Here is a 27,603-nt window from a genome sequence, read left to right on the forward strand (position 1 = left end):
TTTACTTCTAGTGGCCAGAATTTGATTCAGAGGTCACTTTCCATGGTCAGCCACATAATTCCTAATGGACTGATATCAGCATGAATTTTAAACTCCAAGGAGCTGGCTCTGATTTTCTTCAGGGCTATTTAATTTTTTTCATATAATCTATTCCTTGCTTTATTTACTATACATTTTATAACAATTGGAGATGGTCCCGGACAGGTCAATGACCCTTCCGCGTGCTCTTTCATTTTTAGGGCTCTTCGTCTTATACGAAGGGTTATATAGCCTTCTTTCAAAGCTTTGTCCTAACCAGACCGATCATTCCTTACTGGAGGGCAGGAATAGCCTGAGGCATTTGTTGGCTCATCAAAATGAGGCTTAGGAAGAGCGAGATGAAATGGGAAGGGGACGGGACGACAAAGATAGGCTGCTTCTTTATCTCCGGAAAGAAAGAAAACGCCGAGCCTGACACTCGAAATTCAGCCTGGGGACAGACAGCCGGACAATCACCAGAAGGGGAAGCCGCGAGTGGAGGTGGAGGAAGGGAGGGACAAAGGGAGGCAACTTCAGTGCAGGTGACACCAACTTCGGCTTGCACGGGTCGGATTCAGTTTTCCTTCAGACGTCCGAGCCTGGAGGCCGTGGGGAGGTGAATACCAGCAGCCGAAGGAAATCGCCGGAGCGGCCGCGCAGCTCTAAGCGACAGGGAGCCCGTGACGACCCTCGCGGACGAAAGCGCAAAGAGAAGCAAAATGCACCTGAAGGACAAAGTGGCTCTGGTCACTGGGGCAGCTCAGGGCATAGGCAAAGCCTTCGTTGAAGCTCTGCTGGAAAAGGGTTGTAAGGTAAGGGCGCCAACTGCGCGCTGCTCAAGCACGGGGGGGGGGGGAGTGACGGGGGGGGGAGGCAGAAAAGCCTCGCTATCACTGGCAGGCAGATCACTCCTGCGTTGCTTGTCTTCTCGCCCGCGTAGGATCAAACTGGCTCCTCCTTTTTCTTGAACATGCAAGTACCTCGGAGCTATTGGCTTTGTCTCTCCAGCACTGCGAGTTCCGCAGCTGCTGTCTCGTAGGGGGGGGGGAGAGACGAGGGGAGGGCGGGAGGGAGTGGAGCGGGTTAGAAGCGACAGAATGGATGGTACTAGTTTCAAAGTGCAGCCTACAAGTTGATATGTACGGATAATGGTACAATCTTCCTTTAATTCTCTTTCAAGATCGGTCAATAGAAAACACATTACTGTACTTTCCTAGGTCCATTTGAAGTAGGATTTGGTGTTTGTATTCACGGTTTCTAATTTTAAAAGTATTATAACATGCACTGATTAAAAATAGGCGTGCCTGTTTTGTCCAAACTCTGAAAACACTACTGTTCCGTATAGATAGGCTGATGATGTATTCCATGTGTACTTAATGTCATGCGAAATTCAACTGGCTTGCTTTCAGGAAATTTTATATTCCTTCATTTGTTACCTTGTAAAATCTAGAACTTCTAGGGAGTGACACATTTCAAACAGTTGAAATGTACTTAGCCTCCCTTTGAAACGCCTAGGATCAATGTCCACAAATAAGTTATATAATGCAAAAGGGTTAGGTAATATGCTTCCAATTTCTACCACATTTGTTTCATGTAAAGGTACATATTTGTACAAATGTAGATGTTATATCAGCTAATCACTACTCTCTAAAACAGCCCTCCTTCCTTTCCATGAATGATATAACTAATTTTTATGTCTTCTATGTCAGAATGTGAACCTAATTTCGTAGGTCTGTGTGGAACACTCTTTCCTTTTTCCTAGGTGGCACTTGTGGATCTGAATGCAGATGTAGGCAAAGTCAGCAAAGATGCCTTTGATAAGCAGTATGATCCACAGAGGACTATCTTCATTCCTTGTGATGTTTCAAATGAAGAAAAACTTAAAGGTTAGAAGTTTTTTTCATGTTAATGTGTTTTTTATTTTTCCATTTTCATTTTTGTATAGTCACATATATACTGTGCACAACCGGGGCCATATAACATTAAACAATAAACACAGCCATTCCTCTTGTCAAAGATAGAAACCCGATGCACCTCTTTGACCCTCCATACACCCTTTCTTTTGCCCCCCTCCAACTTTCCATCTTCCCTCCATCATTCCCCTCTACCCTACTTCCCCTCCCCCTCAACCACTCCTCTCTCCCTTCCTTCTCACCCTCCCTCCAATCCTCTCTCCCACCCTCTCTACCCCTCTTTCTTCTAGCCCTCTACTCCTCCCTTCGGTGTATTTCTACTATCTATTAATATATTCAGCTTGTCCTATTTTTACACTGGAATTAAAGAGCAACAGTATACAAGTGCAATCGCGTTACTTTGAAATCTGACACATACTATATATCCCCCTCCCCCCCAAGACCCCACCTCCCTTCCCCCCCGACTTCCCAGAGCCCGTACACGGTATAGATTTTTAACAAACACAGTCTAAAATATATTAAGACAAAGACAATAAAAAAAAGAAGTCAATAACATCTCTGCGTTGAACTCAGCTTCTTCCTGTTGCACTAACTTTGAGCAGTTTAGATTATTCCTAATCTTAAGCAAAGGCTATCTAGAATTTCTTAGTCCCGTATTTGTTTTGTGTATAGTCAATCCATTTTTTTCCAGTCTCGTTTATATCTCTCATTTGAATGGTCTTTAAGATATGCCGATATTTTAGCTATCTCGGCAAGGTTTGTAACTTTCAATGTCCATTCTTGAGTTGTAGGAAAGTCTTCCTTCTTCCAGTATTGCACCACCAACAGTCTTGCTGCTGTTATTAGGTGCAGAACCAAGTTGGTCTCTACCGCTGTGAAGTCAGTACATATACCTAGTAAAAATAACTGAGGAGTAAACTTTATCCTTCTTTTAAAGATATTTTGCATGATCCACCACATTTTTATCCAAAATGCCTTAACCTTTTGACAAGTCCACCATATATGAAAATATGTAGCATCGAGAGAACCACATCTCCAACATTTAGGCTGTACATTCGGATACATAGAAGCCAGCTTTTTAGGATCTAAATGCCATCTATAAAAAGTCTTATAAAAATTTTCTCTCAGGGTTTGTGCTTGTGTAAATTTCACATTTCTTACCCATATTCTTTCCCACATGTCCAACCTTATTGGTTCTTCAATATTCTGAGCCCACTTTATCATACAATCTTTAACCAATTCTGTTTCCGAATCCATCTGTATTAGTACATTATATATCCTCTTTATATGCATTAAACTTTGATCTCTTATTTGTTTAAACAAATTATCCTCAACTTGGATAAAACCAGTTTTTTAGTCTATTTTCCACCTGGCCTGTAATTGGCCATACTGGAACCATGTTTGAACAACCTTCTCCTCTTTCAATACCTCTAAAGATTTTAGTTGTAGAACCCCCCTTTCCAAAGTGAGAAGTTGTCTGTAGGTAGTTCTATCCTGTTTTTGCGCTATATTCATATTTTCAATTGCATGTCTAGGAATTGCCCGCATGGGTAACATCATTTAATTTATATTGATATTTTTTCCAGGTTAGAAGTTTTTAAATGCCCTATTTTAAATGTCATGCAGATGAAATAATAACAAGTATATCTCCATTTAGAATGTGTTGTTACTTCAGTATACAAGTACAGTCTGCTACCTTAATAAGCCTGGGAAAATGCTGAAATCTCCTGCCATTTATTATACATGGAAAACTTATTTATGATAAATAATTTTTGCTAAAAGGACCAAACTTTATATACAAAAGAGCCGAGGTGGCGCAGTGGCTAGGGGTGCAGCACTGCAGGCCATTTCAGCTGACTGTTATCTGCAGTTCAGCGGTTCTAATCTCACTGGCTCAAGGTTGACTCAGCTTCCATCCTTCCAAGGTGGGTGAAATGAGGACCCAGACTGTGAGGGCGATATGCTGACTCTGTAAACTGCTTAGAGAGGGCTGAAAGCCCTATGAAGCGGTATATAAGTCTAACTGCTATTGCTATTGCTATTGCTACACAGTTAATAGATGATAATCAAATTGAACAGATTAGGACTTTGAAATACTTAGCAGTATGGTTTTATGTCCAGTATACATGGAGGTGACATTAGACTATGTTACAGGGATAGTAAGAAGTTGCGCCATGGTAGCATTAAAATTCTGTACAGTAAGAAAATCATATAGATTTGTAGCCTTAGATATATTTTACAAAAAAAAACAACCCGAGGGGAGAGGAGAAAGAGATAAGGACTGGGACTGGGGTGTTAGAATTTCAAACTATTATAATGAGTGCAATCTAAATTCTAAACAATATTTTAAGGATATTCCCAATGCAAATGCAAATGCATTTTTTTTTTAAAAAGAACCACCAATGAGCCAGGAAACAGAAGAAGCGAAACCCAGTACTATGTTATTGAAATGGATGGCTAAAATTACTGTTTGATAGTCGTGTTTGTACTGTCTTCATACAATATTTTGGGATAATTACTAATTTTCCTGGAACAAACTAACGGAGCGAACTCCACTGGTATGGTTTTACTCTAGTGCAGTCATGGTGAATCTTGGACGCACATCACAAGTGACATGCCATGTTATTTTTGATGACATGGCCAGAAGCTGTGCAAATTTTAGAGGTGTGTGGGAACAGTGCCTTCTTGTGTGATTTCCAGTGGCTTTGGAGGCCACAGAGAGCACATTACATCCTTGAGAAAGCTCTGCAGGCTCCAAAAAGCATGTTAAATTCTCAAACAATTTTTGGAGTCCCCAGAGGCTACACTATATTGTGCTCTCTGAAGCATCCAGAAAGCAAGACCATTTTCCAAGGTTCCTGGCCTCACGAGACCCAGAGCTGACTTGGATATGCATTTTAGTCTCAGAGACGAAGACAAATAAAAAAATATATATTTACAATTACATATGTATTTATTTATTTAATTTCATTATCCAAAGCAACTCTTTGTTATGAATTGTTTTGCTTTTGTCTGGGAAAGGGGGGAAGGTGACTAGTATAGTATAGTATAGTATAGTATAGTATAGTATAGTATAGTATAGTATAGTATAGTATAGTATAGTATAGTATAGTATAGTATAATATAGTATAGTATAGTATATAGTATAGTATAATACAGTACAGTACAGTAATAAAGTATAATCTTTATTGTCATTGTAATTAAATATAACGAAATTGGTTTTAACCTCACTGGTGCAAAATTATAGCAGAAACGAAAAAAGAAAAAAAAAAGGAAAAAAAAACTAGCGTGTGCATGGAGTGATTGTAGTTGTATTTAAAAGTCTCACAGCCCAAGGATAGAAACTATCTTTAAACCTGTTTATTAGGCTGGCTATACTTTGATGTCTTCTGCCTGATGGTAGAAGTGCAAAGAGACACTGACCAGGGTGTGAATCATCTCTGAGTATCTTCCTTACTCTGCTAAAGCAGCGAAATCTGGCGATGTCATCCAGTGGTGTCAGAGGGCAACCAATGGTTTCTTGTACCAAATTGATCACTCTCTGTAGTGCCTTCCTGTCCACAGCTGTTAAACCAGCATACCATACTGTAATACAAGATGGACATCTATGGTGGACCGATAGAAAGAAGTCATCAGCCGTTGTTCCACCTGATTTTTTCGCAGGACTCTAAAAAAATGAAGTCTCTGTTGGGCCTTTCCAATCACCAGAGGTGTATTGTTTTTCCAGGTGAGATCTTGACTAATAAGCACTCCCAATAATTTAAAAGAGGAAACCTTCTCCACACAGCCCCCTCGATATACAGTGGGGCAGGTTCCTCTCTGTGCTTCCGGGAATCTAGCACCATCTCCTTTGTCTTACTAGTATTTAGTTGTAAGTAGTTTCTTGAGCACCATGCAGATACCTTTTGGACTTCTTTCCTGTATGCTAATTCGTCCCCTCAGTTATGAGACCCAGCACCGTTGTGTCGTCTGCAAACTTTATTATGATGCTGGATGGATCAGAGTATATGCAGTCATACGTATACAGCAAGTACAGGTATGGGCTGAGCACACAACCCTGAGGGGAGCCTGTGCTGAGCTTCAGCATGGAAGATGTAAAGGACCCAACCTTTATTGTTTGTGGACGATCCGTCAGGAAGTCTTTCCATTCACAAGTGAGGGGAGGCAAATTCAGGTCAGTCAACTTTTCAATGAGAATTCCTGATAAGATGGTGTTAAAGGCCGAGTTATAGTCTATAAAAAGCATTCTGGCATAATTCCCAGATTTCTCAAGGTGGCTCAGTGCAATATGTAGAGCAGTGGTGATGGCATCCCCTGTCGACCTGTTGCTTCTATAAGCAAACTGGTGTTGATCAAAATTTGGTGGAAGACAGGACCTGAGGTGTTGTAGGACCAGTCTCTGAAAGCACTTCATCACTATAGACATCAGAGCAATGGGTCTATAGTCATTCAAGTTATTATGGCTGCTTTCTTCTGCTTTCATGTCAACAGAATCAGGCATTTTTTAAAATTTTGACACGCTGAGCCCAAAAGGTTCGCCATCAATGATTTAGTGGCTATTACCACACTGAATAAAGTAATTAAAGAATGAATTAGAAATATCGGTATTCAAATGATGTGAGACTCACAGTCATACAAGAGTATTTTTTCTGATCCTAGGCAGAGATTCATGATAGAATTTTTTTATGCTGTCTATAATCTATTGAACTTAGTAAATTTAAAGTACATGTACTAAAGAGTAATACACTAATATAGTAAATGGTATAAAATAATATAGAACAGTATTGTAGAGCTGTTTCCAGGATCAATGGCTTTAGAATTGGTTCCAAAAGGCTCTGTGGAAAACTCAAGTCTTTGCAACTTTCTAGAAGGCTACAAAAATTGGGGTCATCTTCATTCCATGGATATGTTGTTGTACAAAATGTTACAGAGTCTTACATGTACATATTTGGTAGGTGGGAGGTCTACCCATGATCTGGTGGTCTGATTAGTTAGACAGAGTTATCTGTGAAAGATGGTCCTTTATATAGCCAGATATTGAGCCATGTAGTTTTAAACATGATGATCTGCATCTGAATTGCATTCAAAAATGCAGTGATTTTAGATCAGTTAAAGCTTATTGATGATTCTGAAAGGCAAACCCTTATACTGCAAATGGCAGTAGTCTTTGCAAATATGACAGGTTTGTTTTAATTGCCTCCTGATCCAGATTTGACTATAACAGACAAAAACACTAAAGCAAAGACCCTGGCCATGGCTCCTACCTATTCAGGATCCATGAATCCAGAAGGAAGTCTGTATTTAGAGGAAGTGGAAGAGAAGGATGTACAGGCTAATGAGACTTGCAGGATTGTCTTAAAGCCAATCTCAAGAAATCTAGTTTATAGGTTAAAGTTGAGGTTGATTCCTAGTCTGGTTTACCAAGTGAAGCTGACAATGCACCACTCTGAACCTAATAAATGACCTTACCAAATGAAAAAGAAAAAGGATGAAGCTCGATGAAATCCCATAACAATTAGACCAAAGGCCCAACCCCTTCCCCCCACTATCACTACTGACTGGACTGCCTACTTAGGACAGAGAAGAAACATGTGCTAAAATGATGCTTCCAACTTTCAATCATTGCAATCCATTCAAAGGGATACTATAATGAACAGTATCAAAATTTGCTAAGAGATCTAGAAAGAAGAGAGTTGTGTGCCCTCTTCAATCGAATTCCTATTTTAGTTCAACTAACAGATACCAGTGCATTTTGAAACTTCATTCTAAAGTTGAATCCAGATTGTCCTACATCTAGATCATTTATAATCTCCAAAGCCCTCTGAAAGATAGTTTACCACTTTCTCAGCAATCTTGCCAAGAAGTAGAATATAGATATAACTAAAGTTATTCCACTTCCATAGCTGGACATTTGCAGAAATGCTAGCATTTCATTGTCTCTCAAGCAAGTTTTATGTACAGGATGGATCCATTGCATCGGACTCTCATTGGCTCTTTTTCTAGGCCGATGGGCCAGGATTCCATGCACAAGTGACAGAATTAAGTTCATAATGTTGTACAACCCATTGGGATCTCCATGCTTAAGAATCTCCTACTATAGATGTGACTACAAGATGTATCTCCTGTCATCTTAACGAATTCCATCCACTCTAGTTCCATCTTGGAATGAAAGCAAATAATTTTCTTCATGAAATGTTTGGACAGACAACTGGAATTTATATTCAATTGTTATTCCAGCCCATTCCTCCTTAAAAGGGTCAAGGACAATCAAATATAAATAGAAGTGATTTCCAGTGTTGCATGTCTTCACACACTTGATTTCCTAAAATTCCTCAGAGAAGTAATGAATTATTCAGAAGCAACGGATGCGAGAAGACTGCTCAGGAGCAACTGTATCAAGCAACCTAGTCAACATTATATTCTGAATCTAACAAGGCATTCTATAGAACTCTGCCTCAGATTGCTGGGTAAATTTACAAATGGCTTTTGGAAGTATTTGATATCTGTCAGCAGTCTTACTCAGAATCTTCTCATGAATAGGTTAGCGCTTCCAGTTAACCCCAATATCAGTTTCTTGTCGATCCTGCAAGTATGAAAAATTAAAAGGAGCACACACTATTTGGATCAGTGTTGTGGACTTCTATGTGAAAGTGATAAGTTTGAAATGGGTAATCAATCTACTGGACCATTCAAATTTTAGAGATGACTATTATTCCTGTTAGTCAGGCTTCCAGGAAGTAAAAGTTTTATAAAAGCCTGTGAAGCAAAGAAAATAGCCTTTGTGATAAGCCGAGGTGGCGCAGTGGTTAAATGCAGCACTGCAGGCTACTTCAGCTGACTGCAGTTCTGCAGTTCGGCTGTTCAAATCTCACCGGCTCAGGGTTGACTCAGCCATCCATCCTTCCGAGGTGGGTAAAATGAGGACCCGGATTGTTGGGGGCAATATGCTGACTCTGTAAACCGCTTAGAGAGGGCTGAAAGCCCTATGAAGCGGTATATAAGTCTAACTGCTATTGCTATTGCTATTTTGTTCTTGTAATAATATGTAAACTAATGTGGATATATATCTGCACCAGTAGGCAGTAGAGATAAAATGGTATGTTTTTTTAATCATGAACATATGAAACTTCACTAAAACACAGACATATTTTATTACTTACTGATCATAAATTGAAACTATGTCTTCTATGTCAATATGCAATTATAGTTTCTAAAAAGAAGTTTGCATCTAACCAGGGTTTATAAATGCAAATTGTGAAATATAAGCAATATTGACATATTAAATAACAAATATGGGTTATTTCTGAATTTTGGATCAAAGTTTGTATGTGATATTTAAAACTGTTCAAATACAATATTTTCCAAATGTAGTATACTCTGATAATTGACATTTAAATGTTATTGATGTATTATATTTATTCATAAAGAAGAGACCATTTCTTTCAAAAAAGTTTTTTTAGGATTTGGTAGCTATAACATAAACATTGTATTTTCCTTTTTACATATTCCTTTGTCCATATTTCACAAACTACATTTGAACTTCTTCAAGTTTTAAAAATGGTTCAAAGCATAATTTAGGCAGCTCTGTAAATTGCAGAGGAGGGGAGGAATCAGCTTTGCTGACAACTGTGTGGCTTGGTGTGATTTTAAACCTATTAAACTTAGGAATGCCCACTGGCTTCAATGAGTTTTTTAATATCCTAATGTATAAGAACAATGTATTCTCATGAAAAACTATTTAAAGCAAAGATAAAATAGGACAATAGTTGTAATACATTTAGCCAAGAAGCTTTCCTTGAACAATTTAGTCAGAATCTTCTTTTCAAAAGTTACAACTCTAATCATTTGTACTTCTTATCTTTCTGAGACACTTTTGTGAACAGTTTCCAGAAGAACAACTGTTAATCTTGTGGAGAAAAAACAAGGAACACTCTTTGTAGTAATTTGTAGTAGGAGGACAATAGTTTATTTTTATTGATTTATAAAAGTATTTGTGAAAATGGACAAACATTTTAAAAGGTTTCTCAATAGAGACAATGAGCCCTTAAAATTAAGTCTCGAGTTTATTACCACTTGTCTTCAAATGTCAGTTTTGTGATGTATGGAGAAAAAAATGATGTTCATTTTCTCACACAATCCATACTTTAATAATGCTTTACTATATCTCTCTTACAGTTTTCTAAGTCAAATATCCACTATGTTGTTTCTTTCAATTCTTAATCATTTTGGTTCATTTTCTGATCCTTTTCACCTAAATTTTAAATATATTGCAAACTAGGAACTAGGTCAATCTATCAAGCCAAGTTTTCTTCATTTTCATTTTTGCTGTTGAAGTACTCAGAAGCATTTTTCATACTTCCTCTAATATCTAAATCTTTATACATTTCTTTTTTTAAAAAAAAAAAGCAGTGTACTCCTGTGGATATTCAGACCCGGTTACAGCACAGAAACCGCTTTGGTCGCATTGACCGATGATCTCTGGAGAGCCAGAGATGGAGGACATTCCTCCATCCTGGTCCTCCTTGACCTCTCAGCGGCTTTCGATACCATCGACCATGGTATCCTTCTGCGACGACTGCGGGAGGTGGGGGTGGGAGGCACCGTGTTGCGGTGGTTCTCCTCCTACCTCTCGGACAGGTCACAGTCGGTGTTAGTGGGGGGGCAGAGATCGTCCCCTAGGCCCCTAACTTACGGGGTGCCTCAGGGCTCGGTCTTATCCCCCCTGCTATTCAATATCTACATGAAACCGCTGGGAGAGATCATCCGCAGGCACGGGATCAGATACCATCAATATGCGGACGATACTCAACTGTATCTGTCCGCCCCGTGCCAACTCAATGAAGCGGCAGACGTGATGAGCTGGGGCCTTGAAGCCGTTATGGACTGGATGAGGGTTAACAAGCTTGTACTCAACCCGGAAAAGACCGAGTGGCTGTTGTGTTTCCCTCCCAAAGATTCGATCAATATTCCATCACTCAGGCTGGGGGGTCAAATTTTATACCCCTCAGAGAGGGTTCGCAACTTAGGAGTCCTCCTGGATCCACAGCTATCATTTGACCACCACTTAAAGGGTGTGACCAGGGGGGCATTCGCCCAAGTTCGCCTGGTGCGCCAGTTGCGACCCTACCTGAATCGGGAGGCTCTCACAACAGTCACCCGGGCCCTTGTGACCTCCAGGCTGGAATACTGCAATGTGCTCTACATGGGGCTGCCCTTGAAGAGTATCCGGCGACTTCAGCTAGTACAGAACGCGGCCGCGCGAGTGATTGTGGGTGCACCTCGGTTCACCCACATAACACCTATCCTCCGCGAGCTGCGCTGGCTACCTGTCGAGCTCCGGATACGCTTCAAGGTGCTACTAGTCACCCATAAAGCCCTGCATGGTAGTGGATCTGGATACTTGAGAGACCGCCTTCTGCCAATTACCTCCCTGCGACCAATAAGATCACATAGATTAGGCCTCCTCCGTATTCCATCGGCCAGCCAGTGTCGGCTGGCAACTACAAGGAGGAGAGCCTTCTCAGTAGTAGCCCCGACCCTTTGGAACGAGCTCCCCGTGGAGATTCGTACCCTCTCCACCGTCCAAACCTTCCGCACAGCCTTGAAGAACTGGCTAACCCGTCAGGCCTGGGGACAAGGATAGTTGCCCCTCCCGAATGATGAATGTATGTTGTTTACTATTTTATTATATGTCTCTATGTTTAATGTCTGTATTCCCCCTCCCCGATTTTATGTGAGCCGCCCTGAGTCCCCTCAGGGAAAAGGGCGGCCTACAAATATTAATAAAAATCACACACAAAAAAAAAATTTTCTATAACTGAATTATAACTTATTTCAAACCATTCTGCGATACCTTAAGAAGACTCAAAATTGCTAGCAATATTCCAAGAATATTCATTGTGTGAAAACATTTTGGTAGTCGTATTTGTTAACCTTTTTTTCATGACTTTCTCTCTGGGATTTGTCTTCCCCAGTAGTTACACAATGAACCAATATTTTCTCTGAGCTTTTACTACTGTCCCAACTCCCTCTTCTGGTTAGACACAAACAGTTAATCCATGAACATTAGACTTTCTCCCTGAAAGTCTACAATGTTATTTCAATACCCTTTCTGAATCTATATAGGAACTTCTTTTACTTCTTCCTTTTCAACCTTTAAACCAAACCTGGGGCATAAATAAAATACTTCTCTTCCACTATTATAAAAGACACAAGTTTTTGTCTCAACTGAATTCAGCAAGGTAATATTTAATATTTATTATATTAAATAGTACAATATTTATTTATACCTGGCATTTATTATTTTTACAAATAACTCAAGATGGTGAACATATCCAGCATATCTTTCTCCACCTATTTTCCCAACAACAACCCTGTGAAGTGAGTAGGGCTGAGAGAGTGATTGGCCCAAGATCGTAGCTAAGGCTAGAATTCACGGTCTCTCACTTTCTAGCATGGTGTGTTAAGTATTAGATCAAACTTCCTAATATCTAATAGATAGCATTTTAATCTTGCCACAGTTTCCAAACACTCTTCAACTAATCCCTTGTAACCCCTGCATTCATTCTTGCATTTTACCTTTTGCTACTATAACATACAGCAATCTTCTGTCATCAGATGTAGGTGCAATCTTCACACTTAAGGAGTTTGCACAAGTTTAAGATCCTTAAGCAAACCTTCAGTTTGCTCCTTAAGCAAACCACCTCTACATTTTGGCATTTCTTCAGCTGCATTGTTAGACATGCAGCATTAGTATTTTTTAACATTTTCATATTTATGACACCTTTTTCATTGACATCTTTCTTGAATACTAATATTTATAACACCTTCTATTTCATTCACCAAATATCTAACTAGTATTTCTAAAATCTTGCTAGCATTTCCTCATTTCAGTTTCTACAGCTTCTTTCACTTCTTTCTTCCAAGTTTCATTTTTTATACTCTACTTTCCACTAGTTTTGGATGTATTCGTTTTTCACTCGAATCCTTATAGGCTATCTAGGACATATCTTTGCCATACTGAAGTAGTTTGAGTTTAGCTCAATTGTGTGTACTGGGACTTATATGTAGAGATACAAACACACACACCAAACACATGACATATACCCATCATTCTATTTCTTTTGAGGCTAATCAACAGAACTATAGAAAAAGAGTGGGAAGTAGTACCCTAAGGTAACTAAAAGTAAGTGATATGAGAAAATAAAATAAACTCTATTCCTTACTTTACATCTAAATATCATTCGCTACAGTTTGTTCATAACTTTCTATCTTTGCAAACCATTTTTGCTTTGTCCTCTCACCAATGTGGATAAATAGGGTCTGCATTTCATTGATAAAAGTTAAATCAATGTATATGATGAATGATTTGAAAAGTCATACTTATAACTATATCACTATGGATTCACTTTGTTAAAGCACAATCACAGTTCTGATGGTATTGTCATCAATCATTATTCTATGGAAATAAATATCAAATTTCCTTACAGATGCATTTAAGAAAACAATTCAACATTTTGGAAATCTGGATATTCTGGTAAATAATGCTGGAGTGAATGATGAAATGAACTGGGAAAACACAGTTCAAATCAACTTGGTAAGTCTAATACATACTATATATTTAAAATAAAAAAGAGGTGTAATTAAAAATCTAGGGGAAAATGTTACATTTTTGTGGGTAATTTTTTTTACTTCCAAGTATATATAAAACTAATAATAATTAGATTAATTTTTCTGCAAGCATATGTTTCTTAAACAACTTTTGAATTTGAATGTCTTAAGAACTGGTGAATATGATTATATTATCCAAGCTTCCTAAACTCTTCGTTTTCATGTAGAAACCTATTGAAAACTATTCTAGAGTTGGATTAACAAATCTGATCACTTTTTATTAATATGAAATTAAGGTGCTGGTAAATCAATTTGACCTTATTTCACTAGGAAAAGCGATTTAAGAAATATGTTCAGGTCATCTTGGCTTCTGACTCTAAACCAACAAGCTCACCTAGCTCCTGTGTATTTTCTATTTTTTTTCTTTTGTCCTTTTTTGTTAGAACTAGAAAAGATTGGATTTCTGAATGAGTAAAGCCAAGTATACCTTTTCTTCTCATTTCTGAACCTGACCAGGATAAGTTTGCAATTGTCCTAAATCCATATTTCTGAATCATGTTATGCTGAATGTAATTTTAATGAAGTGTGTGTATATGTGTATGTGTGTGTGTGGCGAGAGAGAGGGAGGGGGAGAGAGAGAGAGAGAGATTATACTAAACTGTAATCAAACTTAATAATTATTAGTATTAATAATTAATTATTTATTATTTCTCTCCTGAATAGTTATAAAAATGCATATACAGACACATATTTAGGTTTATGATTATGTAGAAGTGATTTTGTGTGTGTGTATGTGTGTGTGTACATATATATGTATGTGTGTGTGTGTGTGTGTGTGTGTGTGTGTGTGTGTGTGTGTGTCTCTCTATATATATAGCCTAAGTGCAAGAAAAACCAAAAGTACATATATAGTTTGGGTGAAACCAGGCTTAATAGCAGTAACTGTGAGAGGGATGAGGGGACTGGAGGCTAAAACATACGATGAACAGTTGCAGGAACTGGGCCTAGCTAGTCTAGTGAAAAGAAGGACCAGGGTAGACACGATATTTGAGGGGCTGCCACAGAGAGGAGAAGGGAGGGTCAAGCTATTTTCCACAGTACCTGAAGATAAGACAGGGAATAATGGATGGAAACTGACCAAGGTGAGATTCAACCTGGAAATAAGGAGGAATTTCCTGACAGTGAGAACAATCAACCCATGGAACAGAAGTTGCCTTCAGAAGTTGTGGGAGCTTCATCACTGGAAGCTTTCAAGAAGAGACTTGACTACCATCTGTCAGAAATGGTGTAGGGTCTCCTGCTTGGGCAGGGATTGGACTAGATGACCTACAAGGTGTCGTCCAACTCTATTAATCTGTTGTCCCACGAAGACAATTTTTAAAAGATATTCATTTTCAGGTTAATTATTTACAGTGCTAACAGTTGACATATATGTGTGTGCTCCTCCCAATACATACTTGCTTTTGCTTGCCTGTTATTGCTGTTGTTATGACAAATTATATTTGCATCAGAAGGATTATCCAATCCATCCAAAATGATTGGTGAGAGAGTATTATACTGTTTGGTGACTAACTACAAAGCGTTCTTCCATGTCTATTGTTAAGAACAAACTGTCCCAGAAGTAGTCATTATGCTACTGGCTCAGGAATATCAGCAGAGGGAATAAAAAGTCTGATGAATTAAATAATTAATTAATAGAATAATATACAAAATGTGATACATTGACTCACTGACACTTTCAAAATAACTTCTTCAATAGATGCTTGGTTTCAGCTGCCTATCATGTTAAAAATTTTTATTGTGTGATCTCGCCAATCATAAAACCATTCAGTTTTGACTGAAACAAATATTATAGCTTAAAAGTGATAATAGTCTTCAAGACTATTTTAGTTACTCATTACAAGGAACTATTGCTTTAAATGAAAGAACAACATGTGGTTAACAGATAGTGTGGGGACATGGGGGAAACAGATAAAAAGCTTGAAACTTCTACATGATAGCTACAAGTGCCTTGGCATTTTGAAAGGTGTGGAGCTCATCTATAGCTAGCTGGCAGATATAGAAAATGCCTCTGGCATCAATTAATCAATCAAAGAACACTCAGAATCACACACACACACAGACACACAGACACACACACACAGACACACACACACAGAAACACACACACACACACACACACACACACACACACACACATATTACAAGATTGGAAGCAGATCAAAAGAAAGATTCCCCATAGAATGAAAAATGATGTTAAACATGTCACAAAAGACAAAAGAAGCATTGGAAAACCATTCTTAAAATTATTCAAGATGCACAGTGAAACATTATTTTTAAAAACAGCTATAAGAATGAAATATACCTGATAACTCATTTGTATTTTCTATATCAGATTTCAGTGATTAGAGGAACATACATTGGACTAGAGTACATGAAAATTGAAAATGGTGGAAGTGGAGGGGCTATTATTAATACAGCCTCAATAGCAGGTAAAATATACGTTATACCTCATTTTTAAGACATGAGTTTTTCCATAACATTTCATTTCTAAACACAATGTAAAATCTACATCCAAACCATTGTCATGATCTACAGGAGCATTAAAACCAGCAATAATTAAGATTTGGAATGGGGGAGCTCTATTTCAGCCCCTTTTCTGATGCTTTTTCTATATTGTCTAGGCAGGCTGGTATGTTCCATCACCAGCCATTATAGGTGGCCTTTATTTGTGAAATTATGAAAGACGGAAAAACAATATTATTTGGTCTACATGCCCAGTATTTCAGACTGCGTGACTTTGCATTTATTGATTTGATTTCATTTGTGTGTTGATCATCTCAGCCGCAACCCCAGGAAAGGGGTGGGGGAGTGGCCATTGTTATCCGAGGGTCTCTAGTTCCTCGTAGGATCCCTGCTCCGGAGCTTGTCGGGTGTGAGTCCTTACTGGTGAAGTTGGACCTTGAGGGTCAAGTGGGCTTGTTGTTAAAGTACCTGCCACCCAACAGCGTTACAACCCTCGCTCCTCGAGTCAGTAGCCGAGCTGGCAGTTGAGTTCCCCAGGCTTATGGTGCTGGGGGATTTCAATTTGCCTTCGCTCGACGAGCACTCTGATGGAGCGCAGGAGTTCATGGCTTCCATGACAGCCATGGGCTTTACCCAAGTAATTCGGGGCCCAACTCACTAAGCAGGTCACATGCTCAACCTCGTATTTCTCTCGGAGCAGTGGAGTTGTGACCTTGGTTTAAGGGGTATTGAGATCTTGCCCCTGTCATGGTCGGACCACTGCCTACTGAGGCTTGACTTTCAGAGGCCAATCCCCCACTGTAGGGAGGAGGAACCGATTAGGTGGTTCCACCCCAGGCGCCTTATGGACCCTCTGGGCTTTCAGACGGCGCTTGGTGTTATACCTGATACTCTCGTCCACAGTCTGGTGGAGGCCTTGGTTGCTGCTTGGAACTAAGTGGCGGAGGAGGCTCTAAACCGGATTGCGCCTTTATGGCCTCTCCGAGGTAGCGGATCCAGGAGGGCTCCTTGGTTCACCAAGGAACTCCGGGAGATGAAACGCCAAAAGAGACGCCTAGAGCACTGCTGGAGGTCCAGTAAGTCCGAGTCAGACCGAGCACTGTTGAAAGCCTGCATCAGAGCCTATCTCCTGGCAATTCGGACATCAAAAAATGCATACTTTGCCACTCTGATTGCATCCGCTGAGTCGCGCCCAGCCGCCTTGTTCAGAATAACCCGCTCCCTCCTGAAAGGAAGGGATGCGGGTAACCAGGGGTGGGTTTCTCGCCCCGTTCCAACCGGTTCGGTTGGAACGAGGCCGGTGGCGTCCTCGCGCACGCACGCGGCACGTGCATGCGTACTAGCATCTGCGCGATGCTCCAGCTGCTCCTGGAGGATCGCGCAGGCGCTGTATGCATTCTGCACATGTGTGGAAGCGCAGAATTCGTAAAAAACGGGTAAGGAACAGGTGTGGGTGTGCGGGCGCGTGCGGGCGCGGGGGGGGGGGGCTTCGCCGTTCCCGGAAGTTACTTACTTCCGGGTTCGGCGACCAACCGGATCGCAGGGACCGGTGAGAACCGGTCGAAACCCACCCCTGCGGGTAACCCTTTACAAGGTAGACCTGAGGAATTTGTCCAATTTCTCACGGATAAAGTTGCTTGGCTTCGAACAGACCTGGACTCCAATTGCTCAGAGCCAGCTGAGGTACCAGGGAAGGGTCTTGAGCGGAATTTATGGATTGATTTTCAACTTGTTACACCTGAGGAAGTGGACAAGGCCATGGGAGTGGTGAGTGCCTCCACTTGTGTGCTGGACTCATGCCCCTCCTGGCTGGTCGCGAACAGCAGGGAGGTGACACGGGGCTGGATCCAGACGATAGTTACCACCTCTCTTCGGGAGGGGTCCTTCCCGCCCCTTCTAAAGGCAGCATTGGTAAGACCCCTCCTGAAGAAGCCGTCTTTGGATCCAGCCATTCTAAATAATTACCGTCCAGTCTCCAACCTCCCCTTCGTTGGGAAGGTTGTTGAGAAAGTGGTGGCCTCTCAGCTCCGACAGTCCTTGGATGAAACCGATTATCTAGACTCCTTTCAGTCTGGATTCAGGCCTGCTACAGCACGGAAACTGCTTTGGTCGCACTGATCAATGATCTCTGGAGAGCCAGGGACGGGGGTCATGCCTCCGTCCTAGTGCTCTTTGACCTCTCAGCGACCATGGTATCCTTCTGCGATGGTTGCAAGAGGTGGGGGTGGGAGGCACCGTTCTTTGGTGGTTCTCCTCCTACCTCTCGGACAGGTCACAGTCAGTGTTGGTTGGAGGGCAGAGGTCGACCCCCAGGCCCCTTAAGTATGGGGTGCCACAGGGTTCAATCCTGTCCCCCCCTCCTGTTTAACATCTACATGAAACCACTAGGTGAGATCATTCGGCGGCACGGGATAAAATACCACCAATATGCGGACGATACCCAGTTGTATCTGTCTGCCCCATGCCAACTCAGTGAAGTGGTTGACGTGATGTGTCAGTGCCTGGAGGCTGTTAGGGTCTGGATGGGTGTAAACAAGCTTGCACTCAATCCCGACAAGACCAAGTGGCTTGTGTTTTTCCTCCCAATAATTGGCCCTGTATTCCAACTCTCAGGCTGGGGGGTGAAATTATAAGCCCCTCAGACAGGGTTCACAAGCTGGGAGTCCTCCTGGATCCACAGCTGACTTTAGAACACCATTTGTCAGCTGTGACTAGGGGGACATTTGCCCAGGTTCACCTGGTGCACCAATTGCAGCCCTAGCTGAACCAGGAGGCCCTCAGAACAGTCACTCACGCCCTTGTGAACTCAAGACTGGACTACTGTAATGCGCTCTACATGGGGCAGCCCTTGAAGAGCATTTGGAGACTTCAGCTGGTCCAGAATGCAGCCGATTGAGAGATTGTGGGTGCACCCCGGTACACCCACGTTACACCTATCCTCCATGAGCTGCACTGGCTGCCTATTGGACTCCGGACGCGCTTCAAGGTGCTAGTCGTTACTTTTAAAGCCCTACATGGTATCGGACCTGGGTACTTGAGAGACCGCCTCCTGCCAATTACCTCCCTACAACCAATTAGATCCCACAGATTAGGCCTCCTCCGGATTCCATCAGCTAGCCAATGTCGACTGTCGACCACCCGGAGGAGGGCCTTCTCTGTGGCTGCTCCGGCCCTCTGGAACGATCTCCCCATGGAGATTCGGACCCTTACCACCCTTCAGGCTTTCTGCAAAGCCGTTAAGACATGGCTGTTCCGGCAGGCCTGGGGCTGATGAGTTCCCAGCCCCACTCGAATTGCGTGGCTGTTGAGTTTTTAATTCATTTTCTGTATTTTGTTTTTTGTCTTGTTTGGTTTTTTTATATGGTCCCCATTCCTTTTGGTTTGTTAACCGCCCTGAGTCCCTCCGGGAATAGGACGGCATACAAGTTTAATAAACGATAACGAAACGATAACGATCTCAGCTAGAGGCAGCTCTCGGAAACTTACAAGCATTAAAAAATAAGCATTAAAATGATAAAACAATAAGTAATAATAATGATAATTTATAGTTGAAAGATGGGGAGGAGAAGACAGCATCAAGTACACTGGAAGAGATGGGAGTCTTTTCTTAACCCAATAGGCATTTCCAGAATGTTACATCCTTGTTGAGGCCTGAGATCAACTGGTGGAACCAGGTCTTCAGACCCTTACAGTAGATGGGGAGTTCTCACCTTGGGGGGAGGGCGGATATATACTGTTCCAAAAGGCAGGAGGCTTGGCAGAAAAAGCTTTTCTCTTGGACCCTATCAACCAAAATTCCCTGACCAACATCCACAGCATGCCCTTTGTGCCAGCATGGTAAGGTGAACCAATCCCATCGGAGTGAGATGGTTTCTCAGATAGCGTATATCTTATTCTCTTATCTTCTCCTGCAGCAGTTAATATTAACATTTTTTTTGCTCTTGGCCCAAGCATTTCTTTCTGATTTATTAGTCTTTCTTTGTTTCTCTGAATTTTGACTCCTGTTAGAGCTTACTTATAAATATCCAAAGATAATTGTTATGGAAAATATGCTTGTAAAGAAGAGATTACAGCAATAATTATGAGCTTAAAGATATGACACAGTAGAACATTTCAAAGCATTAAAAGATTTTAGTGGGAAAATATAGTTTTCTGAATACAAGGTTTATGCAAAGTTTCAAAGGAAACAATATTTGTTTATAAGACTTTAAGTGAGGCATTCTTTTGAAACTGCTTTTAAAGCAATATCCCAGTTTATGATTAAAATAAAATCCAATCAAAAACCTCTATAATATTTAATCCAGTAAACACTACAATAAAAATATCGATATAAACCTATAATTAACAAACTAAAAAGTAGACATAAGATGCAATAAAAATACATAAAATAAAATAAAAGGAACAATAATAAAGTGACAATCACCAACGTTTGTACTAAACTTCATTCATAGACTGAAATGATAGCACAAAATCAGGCAAAAGTGGGAAATATATGTCAGAATCCTGGTTGGACAGAAACAGTGAAAGTTAAGCCTTGTGCTCTCTGTAGGAAGTTATCACCCAGCCCTCTCCCAGAAAAATGAAATATCCTAGGAAATATTGAAAGGGCAGAATATTTCTCTGCATGTGAAAAGAAACATGTTTTAAAAGACAGAATAGCAGCCTGCAGCTTCCTGCCCATCCGCCTTTGTCAATGAGCCATTAAAGCCTGAGCTAGTCCCTTTACTTAATAAAAAGAGTTCTCCCCTCAGCTCCAGAGTGATGGGATTAAAGCATGATAATATTGGTCCTTTTACTCAACTCGCCACATGGCATCTGAGAACTCAACCAAACCTGGATTTAAAACGCAGCCTAGAAAGTTGCCCCTGAATGGGCCCATGGGAGTCTGACAACCAATCAGATTACAAACTCAAGATCAAAGGCCAGAAAGGGCATAAAACCAGGGACTCAGCTTCTCTTCCTCCCTTGCTTCCCCTTGCCTTTCCTTCTCTTCTCCACCAACATTGAAGCATGTGATCACCTTTTCTGTTCAGGACTCAAGCTATGTGGTCCTATCCACCATTAAATCCATCTTTCCAAGCAGCCTCCATGTCTCCAGTGTCTTTTTCCCCACTTGGAGCAGAACCCAAAAGGACATTTCTTCCAACATCTCTACCAGGATGTTTCTTCAAAATGAGATCTATATGTTCCTGTGTAGAAAAAATAACAAAGGAACATAAGACTGGGGGATTTCTACAGCCATCTCCAATGGGCATGATCACTACTGAAAAGGAATGTGGAATTCTGGAGAGTAGTCCATAAACCTGGTCAATGTGAGGCCCAACAACATTTCAGAATTAAAATTGAGGAGAGCTAAGACAATAGCACATATCATCATTATACTGCTTCACTTGGCCTGTCTAGTTTAGTTTACTCAAAAAATTACAACAAAAGAACAGAGGAACATGGTAATGTGAAACCCCTCAGGAGATGGGTTGTAAGACATGCTGGATATGGAACAGCCAGATAAGAAACAGCAATAACCCACAGCTGTAAAATGGGCAGGAAAATGTGATCCGAAGGAACTCCTATAAGTGAGCCATTGAGAAACTTGTACTTTCAGATTTGCATGATTCTATTGATGTAAAGTAGCTTTACAATAAAGTAGAATTAGCTTACTTAGTTATATTTCCTGTCTGGTCTTCCTGGCATACAGTTAGACACCTGCAAACTAATACCCATACACCTGCAATAAATTCTGTTGAGGTCAATGGTATTATTTTGAGTATACATAAATAACATTCCACATTAAGATATGAAGTGCAAAGAGGGCTGAAAAACCTTATTTTTTATTATTATGTTTCCTTTCTTTTGAATGAGGTATTATTCAAAGCTTGACAATGTGGGACCATTAAACATTATTATTTCCAGTTTAAGTAAACAAGGGAAGTTATACTATGAAAGGAAAACCGTACATAAATACAAAAAAAACTAATAATACTAGCCACAGAGAAGTGAACAGGATATGGTTTAGTCAAGCAATAATAGATGAAAATAACAATCAACAAGAAAAATATTCGCCTGAAAAAGTACTGGGATTATTTTTTGCAATTTTCCTTTCTTTAAGGATAATTTTTAAGTTGATTCACTGTTCACTAACCATTTCCAAATGTGTGTCTTCTAGGATAAAGACTTACAGAAAGTAAAATCTAGAAACTTCAGGGAAGTCAAACTTGAATAATCTATTTCTGTTTAATATTTCTGCTACCAAATACTATCATTTTTGTTCTTCCCTAGTTAATACTTTCTGTACTTGAATGGTTTGACAATCTGATCAGCATTGTTTTTAAACATTTTTGTTAGACCTTCCTTTCTTTGTGTAAACCTTTTTGATTTGGCCATTGTGAGAAGATGGACAATAGTAAAGCTAGCATAGAATTTAGCATGGCATGGCATGGCATGGCATGGCATAGTATGGCATAGCAAATTTAACAAGCATATTTACGATCAAGGCCAAAGTCCCATTTGAGATAATTTTCAGAGTAGGGCTTTCCATAGTGTAATATAATGTGCTGAAGAGCAAGATACAATTAGAAAAAAGTATGAAGTGATAGCTCTCTTCTATATTGCATGTATCAAAGAGGCAGATCTGACACACAGAGAGAAATGACAATATTCCTCGTTATATCCAGTGCATATATTACACATCCATCATTAGAAATAAAAATGTTTCTCCAATTTTGTTTAATTAATGAAAAGTTTACTTTATTGTAATTTGAAATGGTTTTTATTTTATTTTCAATGAACCAATGATTTTCTATTTAATGAAGGACAGTGGAAAATCTATCAGGATAAAAGTTTATAAAGTGTGTTTTGTACAGATGTAGCTGGGATCAAACTAATTCAGGACATATTTTACAAGGAAAAGCAGGGAGCTCTTTTCTAACAGCTACTGATTTAAAATTGTCCATACTTCTAGATCAAGGCAGCAAAACATGCTTCTCAGCTGTGCAAATACATTGTTAATCACTACAGTGGGGAAAATCTACATAGAGAGAAAGTATTTTTCTTTTTCATTACTTCCCCTTATCTTTCTTTTCTTTTCCTTCTACTTCTGTGATTTCACATCCTACAAAGTTAATATTAATGTGATTACTTTTATATTGCAATACTATTCTTCTACTCATTGACTTTTTAGGGCTGTTTTTTTTTAACCAATTAATCAGTTAACGTTAGATATCTTTACACAATTTGATGAAAACACTGTCATGTGTTAAGTATCTATAAATGAGATTTTGGAAAAATAATTCTTGTGAAATAAAAGTACAATCATAGCATTAGAGCTACATTTCTCCTCTACTTCTTACATGAATGATATATTTTTGAAACATTCTTCATAATTGCTCTTTTGAGTGGTAGGCAAAATGGCTGTAGAGTTTAAGATTCAGATTTAGTTTCCAAAAGGCATTGGAAAAGATCTGTCTATTTTAAAATATTACAAACAGGTGTCACAATCACTCCAACACTTTTTTTGAGATTTAATCCAAAGAATGCTAGCTTTAACAAAAATGAACAATTTTTAATCCTATTCTTTTAACCCCCAATTATTGTCAATTCATGGAATAATATAAAGAAATCATATACGGTAGTTTTATAGTTTTCTTCATTTTTTTTCAAGTAGTTACATTAAAGTTCTTTTTAAGTTTCTGATTTACTTTTTACCATTAAAGGGCTGTGGCCGGTTGCATACCAACCAGTGTATTCTGCTTCAAAGCATGGAGTAATTGGATTTACACGTTCAGTGGCTGTGAGTATAACTAGTGGGGAAAAAAAGTCTCGTTCTCTTCTTGATAAACCCCACATTTCCATTTCCTTCACACATACATGTACACACACACAATTCGGATTTGATTAACTGAAGATTTTCTGAGGTTCTCTTTAAAATAAAATCAATGTCAAAAAAAGCTTTTCCTTTGGCAGGAACATAATTCACAAATGATAGTTTTGTATGTGTGTGTGTGAGAGACAGCATATAGATAAAAAAAATAGTGCAAAACCATAAGGATCAGTAGAATCCCACCAAATGTAGGATTTATAGTATGTCAACAGTCAGTGCTGGTGCAATAGTCCATTGCAAATAGGTAAAAAAAAGATTAAAACAGTGTTTATTTTGCTATGCTAAACATTTACAAGTACAATTACAATAGCTATGAAATAAAGAGATGTGTATTGCTTAGAAGAAAAGTAATGAAAGTACTGAACAAAATATTAAAGTGTAAGGACATCATGCTGACAACAAAGCTCATGGTTTTCTAGTTGTAATATGTGGTTGTGAAAGATGGATCATTAGACAGAATGAAAAAAGAAAAGCTGATGCCTTTGAATCTTTGGTATTATCCTGGATCACAAAGAAAACAAATCTTTAGTATGTGATGAAGTAAAACTAGACTGCATACTGGAATAATGAAGCTACGTTTTACCTATTTTATATGCATAAGGTAAAGGCATGGCTCAATGGAAATTGCATTACATTCACATTATACTTGTACAAATTGACGGAAATTGGGAAAGAGCCACAGAAGTTTATATGGTTCTATGTACTAATCTTTGAAGACAGAAATATGAGCTTAGAAACAGTTACTAATAGAAACTCCTGGAGAAATGAAGTCCTTTGGTTCAAAAGAATCAGGAGTGACTAAAACACTACACAGTAACAGCACAAAAATATAAATGTTAAAAAATATTATGTTATTGTTGGTTGAACGAAACAGTATTTGTAAATTCAGTAGACAATATAAATTTGGGAACTGTTTTGTATTTTATATAACATTATTTATTATTCTTATATTTCCTACTACAGCATAGTTTAATGTTCCTTTGAATTAAAGATGTCAGATACAGAACCTGGTATTTTTTTTCCTTACAAAGAATGTTTTCTTTCCATGTCCCAACAATAGTACATAATATAGTTTCCTGTTTTGCAGCTGGCTGCTAGAGCAAAAAATTATGGTGTACGAATAAATGCTATCTGTCCTGGTTTTGTCGCCACACCAATTCTTCAGACTGCTTTCCAGGAAGAAAATATGGGTATATATTATTCATTCAAAGAAGAAATCAAAGAGAAGATGGAATTCTATGGCATTTTGAAGTGAGTAGAAATTATGTAGGTCTCCTTCATGTCTGTAATTCAATGAGAATTATATACTTCCATAGTGCTGCCAAGAAGACTATGTAGACATGTCCATATGGTTGCAGGCTACCTACATTGATTGAAAGGGAATTTTTATTTTATACTTTTGCTTGGCTATCTCAAAGTAATTACATGCATGACAGGTTTTCTTGTAAAGCAACTAAACCAGCACCTGGTTTAATATACAGTATAGATCATAACTTAACTAAAGGGCTTTGCATTCATCTGCCAGTTATTAAATCATAGTCCAAGCGTATATATTTTGTTTGTTTATTTAGTTTAGCATTTTGTGTGGACTCAAGTGGTGCATTTTCTACACTAGCTTTTTCTTGAAATGTCCTTGGTTCAAATGATGTTTTCCACTTTTTCAAATTCTCCATTTGAAAAGTATCATGATCTTTAAAAGAATAAGAGGAAATTAATAGAAATATGGAACTTAAACTTGGAATACATCTTTAAACTGAAGATTAGATTAAGTGATTGCAACTTCAGATGCTCATATATAACAGGTTAATATGTGGGAGGTATATCTTTGACAAATCCTTAAAATAGTGTAATTAGCTTCACCCTTAAATACTGTACTTCAATAGCCATAATGGCCCAAGGAGCAAACAATAAATATTAAGCAATGTAAGACTGTTTATCCTAGGGTTACTTTGTATAACAATCTTGTAGTTTGCTAGCTTAGCTAAAGTTAGGAAATCCACAAAACATCACTATTAAAATGAATTGCTTTCACTATATATAATCTATATATATAAAAGTGAAATGCCACTCATATGACATCATGAAATCTACAGAATCATAAAGCCTACAAATTTGAAATTTGGTATGTATGTTCCTCTTGGCTTCTAAGTGCTCACTAATAAAGGATTTTTCAAAATGACCATCAGAACATTAGTATTTATATTATTATTATTGTTATTATTATTATCGCAACAACAGAATTGTATCACAGCGGCCAGTTGTTTCACCAGATTTGGCATTGGTTACTAGTCGGACCCCACCCAGGGGCCTAGGATGTCGTAACGTATTTTCGTAATATGCGTGCAGATCCAAGCAGTGCGGCTTTTTGCATTTGACTGATGGTGATTTTGTCAATTTTTAACTGTTTTAAATGTAATTCCAGTGCTTTTGGAATAGCACCCAGTGTGCCAATTACCACTGGAATTACAACTGCTGGTTTGTGCCATAGTCGTTGAATTTCAATTTTTAAGTCCTGGTATCTTGCGATTTTTTCATGTTCCTTCTCGGCGACCCTGCTATCACCTGGTATTGCGATGTCTATGATTGTGACCTTATTTTTCTCAACCAATGTGATGTCTGGTGTATTATGCGCCAGTATTTTGTCAGTTTGTATACGGAAATCCCACAAGATCTTGACCATCTGATTTTCGGTGACTTTTTCAGGCTGATGTTCCCACCAGTTTGTTGCTGTTTTAATATTATAATTTTTGCACAAATTCCAATGGATCATTTGTGCTACTGAATTGTGCCACAATTTATAATCAGTCTGTGTGATTATTTTACAGCAGCTGAGTATGTGATCAACAGTTTCATCAGCTTCTTTGCAAAGTCTGCATTTGGCATCATCAGAGGATTTTTCGATTTTGGCCTTAATGGCATTTGTGCGGATAGCTTGTTCTTGCGCAGCCAGGATTAGTGACTCTGTTTCTTTCTTTAACGTACCTGTTGTTAACCATAACCAAGTTTGTTCACTGTCCACTTTATCTTTTATTTTTTCCAGAAATTGGCCATGCAGTGCTTTGTTCTGCCAACTCTCCATTCTTGATTTTATCACATCTTTTCTGTATTCTTGTTTCGTCTGTTGGGCCTTCAGTAGATTTTTGTTCTTTACTTCGATTAATAGATGTTCTTGACTTTCTTTTAAATAATCAGCCAGTGCATGTTTTTCTTCTTCAACTGTTTGCTTCACTTGTAATAATCCTCTGCCACCTGATTTTCGGGGCAGATACAGTCTATCAGTATCACCACGTGGATGTAAACTGTAGTGCATTGTCATTAGTTTCCTGGTTTTTCGGTCCAAAATGTCCAAATCAGCTTCTGTCCAGTTAACTATACCAGCTGTGTATCTTATAACTGGTATTGCCCAGGTATTTATGGCCTTGATTGTATTTCCACCATTCAATTTAGATTTCAAAATTTTCTTAACTCTGTTGGTATACTCTCGCCTGACAACAGTTTTTACTTCTCCATGCTTGATGTTATCCAATTGCAGAATGCCTAAGTATTTGTAGGCTTCATTTTCTTTGCATTTAATTAATTGGCCATTGGGCATTTCAATTCCCTCACATGCAGTGATTTTGCCCCTTTTTATGGATACAGTGGCGCATTTTTCCATGCCAA

The 27,603-nt window shown here is 39.1% G+C and overlaps 1 protein-coding gene across 3 annotated transcripts in view; it reads left to right on the forward strand.

Moving 5' to 3' along the window:
- The first annotated feature begins 530 nt into the window (after window positions 1–530).
- Window positions 531–27,603, forward strand: part of HPGD (15-hydroxyprostaglandin dehydrogenase) — a 34,173-nt gene continuing 7,100 nt past the window's right edge. Inside the window, exons 1-6 of one of the 3 annotated variants that reach the window (XM_087724572.1) lie at window positions 531–830; window positions 1,781–1,904; window positions 13,421–13,527; window positions 15,937–16,033; window positions 23,777–23,853; window positions 25,031–25,194. In XM_087724572.1, coding sequence (XP_087580698.1) covers window positions 738–830; window positions 1,781–1,904; window positions 13,421–13,527; window positions 15,937–16,033; window positions 23,777–23,853; window positions 25,031–25,194 — 662 coding nt within the window. In that variant the 5' untranslated portion in view covers window positions 531–737. Of the gene's footprint in view, window positions 831–927; window positions 991–1,149; window positions 1,170–1,780; window positions 1,905–13,420; window positions 13,528–15,936; window positions 16,034–23,776; window positions 23,854–25,030; window positions 25,195–27,603 lie in introns of those variants that run through there. The other 2 variants (XM_087724574.1, XM_087724573.1) reach the window with 2 other exon arrangements.

The sequence above is a fragment of the Thamnophis sirtalis genome, unplaced genomic scaffold, assembly GCF_051295495.1.
Source record: "Thamnophis sirtalis isolate CommonGarterSnake01/CBP01778 unplaced genomic scaffold, rThaSir2_p1.2 scaffold_10, whole genome shotgun sequence".
Classification (NCBI taxonomy): Eukaryota; Metazoa; Chordata; class Lepidosauria; order Squamata; family Natricidae; genus Thamnophis; species Thamnophis sirtalis.